The sequence below is a fragment of the Gadus morhua genome, chromosome 3 (assembly GCF_902167405.1).
Source record: "Gadus morhua chromosome 3, gadMor3.0, whole genome shotgun sequence".
Taxonomy (NCBI): Eukaryota; Metazoa; Chordata; class Actinopteri; order Gadiformes; family Gadidae; genus Gadus; species Gadus morhua.
The window spans coordinates 13,813,826-13,822,543 of NC_044050.1; the positions used below are offsets into that span (position 1 = coordinate 13,813,826).

Here is an 8,718-nt window from a genome sequence, read left to right on the forward strand (position 1 = left end):
TCACAACTCAAAACTCACTTGTTCAAACTCGCACACAACGTCTAACTGATCACTGTTTTGATTGTTTTTTTTATTTTTATTTATTTCTTATTGCTTATGTTTATTTATTTATTTATTTATTTATTTTTTCCACAATGTCTTGCTTTTTAAAAAATGTATGATGACTATATGCTCTGTAAGGTGACCTTGGGTGTCTTGAAAGGCGCCTCTAAATTAAATGTATTATTATATTATTTATTATTATTAACCATTATGCATACAGAACAATGGTGTACATGTGAGCTTTACCCTTGAAAAAGCACACAAGATAGGAACAGAGTGAACTTGCTCCCTGGCGCCATGTCAAACCTAACTTATAGGGGAGAGGTGATCAGCTACCTTCCACCAAGTATCTATATGATATATAGGCCTAATAATAATCATAGTTTTACCATAAAATGTAGGGTTAATTTCTTCCATAGGTTCGGCAACATGCGGGTAGTCAGAAAGGCGAGAGTTCAGCAACAGGAGGGTCAGCAGACTGTACAAAGAGAGAAGATTTTTAGCTTGAGCGACGGAACACAATGACCAAACAATCTAGTCATGAAGAAGGAAGGGTCAGGGACGAGGTACTGACTGTTACGTGTAAAACAACGATATAGTGATAATAGTCTGGAGAACTGGGGATGACCACTGAGACACTGGCCCCGCTAGATGGCGTGACATGAAGTAGATGTGTTTGACTTGGACGGTATTTATTGTCCTATAAAATGGGCTTGTGTAGCCCTTTGAGACTAACTGTGATTAAGAGCAATACTAATTAATATTATGAGAGAAGACATAACAAAAAGTAGACCAAAAAAAAGTAGGCTTCTGCCTTTGAGGGACCACACATTTAAAATGATTGGTTAGGAACCATTACAAGATATCATCATGGAACCATCTGTTACTGGGTGACTGGCAGATTGTATGTGTGTGCACGAAGCACAGAAAGGAGAGAAGATTCATAAAAGATAAAGTAAATATAGAAAACAAGAAGGAACCTTGTACGGATCTTTGTGGTCTCAAACTTCTCTGCACCAAGCCCATTTCTTCCCAGTAAGTCAAGTGGCTGATCAGGGCAAAAGAAGAAGGAAGTCTTTTTATATTTGTTTGTACTTCTTCAACTAGCTTTTAGAAACGGGCATGCCACAGACTTTGTCAGACTAGCTCTGTTCTACAGTAAGATGTTTTATCTCCTTAACTTTCATTCCACTGCTTAACACAATTATATAAACAAATGTATTTCTTATTTGTATGTACTTTTTAAGTTTATTTTACCTCCAGGTGGGTTGAAATATCTCCTACAACAACCAATTGATAGAGGACCGGACTAGCTATGAATTCAAGATCAGCAGCGAGAGGATTTCTAGCTTTCCTTCTGTCATTACCAGGTTGGTACATTTAAATTTGGAACACAGTGTTTCCCCCCAGGAAATCTGGGGGAGGGGGGGGTTGTTGTGAACAGTATTACCAATGCATGATTTTTCTTTATTTTTTGTATCTGATGGAAGTATGTTTTTGTTCCCCAAGAGAGTTCTGTACTTTGTTTGTGTTTGTTGTAATGCAATGAAATTGAAAAAAATATGTAGAATTTTTTTATCTTCTTTCAATACATTGGCTTTAACAATTGTTGTTAAGGCCTTAACCATACAGTGCTTAACATGAAAACCAAGCAACGGCATTGAGGAGAGAGTGAAACCCAATCCAGTTTAAATATTTTTTTATTTCATCAGAATATTCTTGGAAATATTTGACGAAATATATATATTTGCATTTGAGATCACATTGCATAAATAAAAGGTTGTTTGCCATTTCCTGGTTGCTAGGCAAATCTGAAATATTTAAAAGAGTTAATACATTTGTGAAACAGCATCCAGTTGTTTGAAGTCTGAATTAGGTCAGAGGTTAACATGGCTTCCTATCCAAAAGGGTCAAGTTATTTTAAGATAAAATCTCAAAAACATATCAATATTCAACAAGGATACATCAAACCAAAGCAAAATGAATCTATTGATACATTGAGTTTTTGCAAAGCTATTGCACTAATATTATCCAAAGCTAATTGTAACCTACTCAGTTGATATTGACATTACATTTAACTTTGAATACCCTTCAAGTGCAAAACAAAGGATGTTGAAGAATGGCAGTTATTAGTAGAATAGGTTTGGTGTGTCTATGTTGCGAGCGGGGAACATAGAACCCGGGTAACATAGGACCCGGAGAACATAGGGATGAACCCCTCTATTGCTAGCTGTATCACAAGTTCTGTCGCTAGTTGTATATCATTAGCTCTCTATCACCAGCTGTGTCACTAGCTCTATCATTAGCTGTATAATGTTGGTCTCATGAAGATGCTCTTAAACGTTCCTCTCACAGCTCAGTGGTCAAGAGTCTGTAGTTTCCAGTTCCACCCAACAGCCTCCATCTCTTTCTACAGCTTGTGATCATGCATTTCATCAGTTGAACCACTGTGTCATGTTCATTCTCAATGACATGTGTTTTTTTTCCCAGCGCTACAGGGTTCGAATGACTACAAAGTTATTTACGCACCTTATAACGTCTGCGCTTTAAGAGATTCAACGGTTGACATCAACTGCACCTATCAGTTCCCGAACATATCAGAGATCAACCCCAACAACGTCACAACACTGTGGTTTACTAAAGGCGAGATCCATATACCAGTTAATTTGACACATGATGCAGACAATGCAGGTCGTGTTGAAACCAGCTGTGGAAAGGTAGTATGTACCCCGTCCCTCTGTGTTGGAAATTGTACCGTGAGAATTAAAGACCTGAGACAGAATGACTCTGCTGAGTACAAGTTCAGGTTCATAACAAACTATGAAAAAGGGAAATATACTGGTGTCCCTGGAGTGATGTTAAATGTGACAGGTAAACTTGAATTACTAATGAGTCGTGTATGTGTGTATGTGTGTGTGTGTGTGTGTGTGTGTGTGTGTGTGTGTGTGTGTGTGTGTGTGTGTGTGTGTGTGTGTGTGTGTGTGTGTGTGTGTGTGCATGTGTGCGTGTGTGTGTGTGTGTGTGTGTGTGTGTGTGTGTGTGTGTGTGTGTGTGTGTGTGTCTGTTTGTGTGTGCATGTGTGGTTGTGTTCTAGCAGGTTTGTTTTGTGTGTAATCTTAATTACTGTTATTAACTGTGTATTTCATTCTCAGACCAGGTGAAGGTGTCCTTTCCTGCCTCTACTGATACTACCAGGGTGAACATGACATGTAACAGTACGTGTAATCAAACTGGTGGTTTTACCTACACCTGGTTCAGGAATGGACAGAATGTAGAACAGGGGATTTACTACAAAGGCAACATTAATTCTGAAGATAACTATTCATGTGCTGTTGAAGGAAACAAACATCTCCACTCTCCTTCAGTGTGTAAGTCAACTCCACAGTACCCTAACATGATACCAGATGTAATGGACCTTTTAGGGCACAGAAATAAATGTAGATATATTATAAATCCACTCAAACTGTTGAGTTTTAATGAATGACTTTAACTTCTAACAGACGCTCCAAAGCCCCCCTCAGTGACTCCTTCTGGTAAAATAGAGGAGGGTAGCTCATTGACTCTGAGATGCAGCAGTGATGCCAATCCAGCAGCTAACTACACCTGGTTCAAGGATCATGAAGAGAGACAATCAGGACAGAACTACATCATCACTAATATCACATCTGAGCTGGGAAGTAACTATTACTGCCAAGCTCATAATGCAATTGGACGTCGTAATTCCACCTCTTTTTTAATTGGTAATTTGCCCATTTAGAACAAACACAAACTTACAGACACACACTGACACAGAGACCCTCACAGAGTATGGGCCAAGTCTTACTACTTCGCCAACAATGGGCACACAGTTCATTATTGGCCGATTACTTTAACAGTTTGTAATCAGTGTCTGATTCAGATGACTATGTTCCAGAGATTACATCATCATCATCACAGACAACAGCAGTAGCAGTAGGAACCATTGGTGTCTTACTGGCCACCATACTCCTCCTAGTCTTCCTCTGGATGAGGTGAGATACTCTCTCCTCTTTCTCTCTTTCCTTGTGGCATTCCTTCACTTCTCCTGTTACTTCTTAATGTTTATGTCTCTTCACCAGAACAAAGAGGGCCTCCAGTACCAGTGGACAGGGAGGAAGGCCAGATCCGGTGAGCCACAGGAAGCCATTTATAACTAACTCATCCTTCACTAAGACACAGTGGAATTACCTGAGGCCTCCACACAAGACCACAGAGGAGTCGTTTCCTTAGCAAGTATCCTTTTCTCTTGCTGTAGCCTTGTCACTAGATTATACTTTACATCCAAAGTCACTCTACTAATCAGTCTGGTTGTATACTTTCTATGGGGTAGTGTTGCCATGACACCTGTCAACTATGTTATTGTAGGGTCAACTGAGAATAGAAACTTCAGTTGATCATTATGAGAGTTTCTTAAATCAAGAGTCATGACTTGACAAAGAGATGTTTGCTAAGCAAATCAATATGTTGAAAGAAACCTTGTAGGGTTGGAAGTGTGTCCCACAGCAGCCTTCATGGTGGGACCACTAGTCACCACCAAGAGTCTCTCAATGAACCAGAAACAACTGGCCTCCAGGACTGTCTTCAAAAGTGTCTTCTTAATGTAATCTTATGTGCTCACTCCCCAGCAGCCACTTCCTGATCCGGAGTATGACAACGTCTCAGCTCTGTCCAATCGCTCAGCTCCTGCAGCACAGAGACGACCAATAGAAGATCAGGATGACCTTCACTATGCCAGCGTCCACATCTCTCACTCAGAGAAACAGGAAGTGCCTCCCTGTTTGGCTGCCTCCCGTGTCCAATCAGATCAGACAGAGGAGGTCCTTTACTCAGCGGTCAACTTTAAAAGCCACAACGCTGTGCCCGAGTAAGCTTCTCGTGGAATTTCTAAAGAGAATTAGACAAACATGGTGGCCGAAGTTCATATGTCCTCTGTCTTCTTTAAAGGGCCTGTGACCGGAGAGAGATTGGAGAAACCTCAGAGTTGTACAGCACTGTCAAGAAAACACCCAAGGGGGTTTGATTGTTCCACTTGTAATCACTGATGGCTGCCAGTCACAGCGCCTGTTGTTCTTGTGGGAGTCGCTCAGCTTCATCGCTCCATCTGCTGGTTACATGAATGTACGTAATGGATGTATTATACGTACCACCTTCTGGTTACCTTAATGTACTGCACTTTCTTAAATGACAATTCTGGTCTTGGTGAACTAACCATCGTAGCCATCACCTGTCTGTACTATATCCTTCTATATAGATAATCGAATTTCCCCCTTTTGATTACTTTCTACAATTTTGTAACAAAAAACACAGAGAACACTTAATGATACACAAATGTAAGCGCTTCAACTAAAGAGTGATTTTTGGGTTAATATGCCTTTAAATAGGATATGTGCTGTTAAGTCTGAATTACAATGCTGTACACTGCTCATCTTAGTTCATTAAAAGGTGATATTTACATTTTATTAATTGTTGTTTTGAGTGGTGTGATCCTGTGACGGATCTTACAATAAATGAATAAATAAAGCTTATTATTGCTGTGGATTTTCACTGGATTATTGCTTTGGACTATCGCTTGGATTGTTACTAATGATCACCACTAGGATTATTACCATGGATAGGTGATGCACTGGGGGATCCTTCCTTCCAGGTAGTGTTAGGGGTGCAATTGCTGCCCTGATTGATATACATAGTAGTAGGCCTGCTACGCGTTATTATTACATGCCGACATGTTGTTGCTCGGGTCATATCAGGTCCTTTGGTCACGCGTATAGGTACTATAGGGTCACGTCTACTTGTTGCTATGATCTAGGTTTTTTAACGAGACCAAACAATTTAAATTTAAAATGCATAATTAATGCGCATGGCCGTATTGCTCTTGGGCGATTCCTGTTGTACTAGCTACGTCAATAGGGGTCAGTAAGAAGGCCGGTACAAAATGACGGTAACATGAAGTGGCTTTGGTAACAGTAAAAGTTTCTACATCAATTCCAAATATCCCAAATTTATTTTTGTAAAAGGAAAATCAGCTCTCTCTTCCATATCCAATCAGAGACCACCAGGTGTATTGATGATTAAACAAAAAAGTGCCCGGGGAAAGCCTATCAAAGTTTTTGTACTAGCAAACACATATTGATGTAAAACACGTACAGAAATGAGGTTGGCCTATGGAAATACAGATGGCAACCTCATTATCAACATCAAGCTGATGAAAATATATTTGACTTTTTATCTACTTCAATAGAAAATGCCCTGTATCGGTCCATCCCTCCGTCCATCCATCGCTACATTCAGGCGGATCAGTACTTCGATAGATTCATGTTTAATATGAATTCTGGAATCCTCAAATTAATTGATTTGCTAAAAATGTAGAAAACAAATTGGGAGCTTAGTCATTGAAGATATAGAAAAGCTTTTTAATGTGCTTCAGGAAATACATTGTTCATCATTTCCGTACAGAGTTAAAGGCATTTAAATAGGCAGTGTGACACATTGCCCCATCAGCAGGTAAAATGGCACACTATGTGGGGAAGGATGGATTTTGCAACAAACAAAATTTGAATCAATGCATTGTTGTTGTTCTTTACTTCCAATTCAAAATCAAATTCAGCTTCATACATACATTTTATTTTACACAAAAATGTATTCATATACTATTTAAAACACACACACGCACGCGCGCACGCGCGCACACACACACACACACACACACACACACACACACACACACACACACACACACACACACACACACACACACACAGAGTATAAACAGGCCAAGTCTTAATACTTTGAATGCCAACAATGGGCACACAGTTGATTATTGGCCTATTCATTTAGAAGTTTGCTATCAATGTTTGAAATTCAGAAGACTATGTTCCAGAGATGACACCATCATCACAGACAACAGCAGTAGCAGGAAGATCTGAGGATTTTTTTTGTTTTTTTTTACTTATTTATTTAATTGTTCCACTTGTGAAGGCCACGAGTGAGGTCACATTTTAACGAGGGACTGTTGCTCTTGTTGGCGTCGCTCCGCTTCATCGCTTCTATCTGCTGGTTACATGATTGTACTGCACCTGGAAGGGTCTTAAATAACAATACTGGTCTTGGTGATCTAACCATCGTAGCCATCTCCTGTCTGCACTAAATCATTCTTCTATACAAAATATATTTTCCCTATTTTAATATCTTTCTACAATTGAGTCACAAAGAACAAATAAATATTCAGCCAGTTAATCTGAAACATTTGGGACCCAAACGGAACCATTGTGCCTTTGAATTGGATGTGGTTGTATAGTTTATATTACAATTCTGTACACTGCTCTACTTCTATATCAGTAAATGGTGAAATTTGCATTTTAATAATCATTGTTTTGAGTGGTGTGATCCTGTAATTGACATTAGGATGAATAAATAAAAAAAAGCCTATTATTGTGGATTACTGGATTATTGCTGTGGACTATCGCTTGGATTTTTACTAATTATTACCACTAGGATTATTACCATGGATAGGGTGATCCCTGGGGGATCCTTCCTTGCAGGTAATGTTAGGGGTGCAATTGGTGCCCTGATTGACATACAGTATTAATATTACACATTAATTACACATTAATATTAATGTTGTGGCACATAGAAACATTGTTTGACAATGTTTCTATGTGAAGCACTCTGAGTCTGCCTCATGTATGAAAGGTGCTGTATAAATAAAGTTGCCTTGCATGTTACAAGGGTCATGTCATGTGTATACGTTGCTGTAGGGTCATGCCTACTTGTTGATAGGATCTAGGGTTTTCAACTGAACTCAAAATAATCTAAATTTAGTAAGGTAGACAGGTTGGAGGGCTATGGCGTAGTTCTGAAGTGAATCAGTTAATGTAAAGGTGCTCTTTGGTATTGTAAAAACATAGTTTTTTAAAAAGAGAAGCTGACCACAAAAAATTGGAGATTTGAATATATTCAAATATATATTGCTAAAAATACTGTGGCAACCCGGCTCTTGCACATCGCCCCTGGAGGTCCAGGGGGCAGGTGGCAGAGGCGGTGTATACCGACGATTTCGACCAGATGGTGCCACTGAGCGCATTTGTCCCTGCTCCAATCAATAAGATGCAGAGCACCTGAGGAGCAGGTGGAGAAGCTTCAACACTCATTCAGGAGTCTCCCGGTTCTCGTGATCATGAAGTGATTCCACCCGGATGGACGGGACTATGGATTCCTCCATGCTGTTTTTGTTGGTTTGTAGGAATCCACGCCATAATGGATTGAATAAACACTACCACAATACATAAAATTAGAAAAAGTTAATGCCCCGTTTACACGAAGGGAAAACGCAGATATTTCCACGCGGTTTGGCCTCTCATTTACACGAAAACGCTGTTTTTGTCACAGAAAAATATCATTTCTAAAAACTCCGGCCAAAGTGGAGATTTCTGAAAACGCTGGTTATGTGTTGTCGTGCCAACGGGGGGAAACTGGGTTTTAGGTTCTGAAGCGTCACATTATGCGCCAGGAAATGCTTAAAGGGGAATTCCGGTGTAAAATGGATTTGGGATATGTTTTGTATGATGTTTTGGATCACAAAAAACACATATAGACGCTTTCTTCAGTTGGATGTTTTTAGCCGATTATATCAAAACGCTATAAACTTGGAACAATGGGGGC

General features: G+C 39.6%; 1 protein-coding gene across 6 annotated transcripts; it reads left to right on the forward strand.

The window, feature by feature from the left end:
• Positions 1–931: 931 nt before the first annotated feature.
• On the forward strand, positions 932–7,490 carry LOC115540996 (carcinoembryonic antigen-related cell adhesion molecule 6). Of its 6 annotated transcripts, none has more exons than XM_030352701.1 (9): positions 932–1,200; positions 1,290–1,412; positions 2,533–2,913; positions 3,195–3,410; positions 3,543–3,782; positions 3,956–4,052; positions 4,140–4,188; positions 4,686–4,924; positions 5,005–5,598. In XM_030352701.1, the coding sequence occupies exons 2-9, from the start codon at positions 1,358–1,360 to the stop codon at positions 5,078–5,080; spliced, it is 1,353 nt and encodes a 450-aa protein (XP_030208561.1). In that variant the 5' UTR covers positions 932–1,200; positions 1,290–1,357; the 3' UTR covers positions 5,081–5,598. The 6 variants fall into 6 exon arrangements, with proteins under 6 accessions (XP_030208561.1, XP_030208563.1, XP_030208565.1 ...); XM_030352703.1 differs by having other exon boundaries at positions 4,689–4,924; XM_030352702.1 differs by having other exon boundaries at positions 1,057–1,200; positions 1,306–1,412.
• Positions 7,491–8,718: the final 1,228 nt, after the last annotated feature.

Excerpts from the sequence above, each read along its gene's own strand:
- LOC115540996 (XM_030352701.1), top strand. The coding sequence starts at position 1,358 with ATGAATTCAAGATCAGCAGCGAGAGGATTTCTAGCTTTCCTTCTGTCA. Across the intron at positions 1,413-2,532 it reads TTTCCTTCTGTCATTACCAG|CGCTACAGGGTTCGAATGAC; the intron begins GTTGGTACATTT and ends TTTTTTTCCCAG. Across the intron at positions 4,189-4,685 it reads AGGGAGGAAGGCCAGATCCG|CAGCCACTTCCTGATCCGGA; the intron begins GTGAGCCACAGG and ends CTCACTCCCCAG.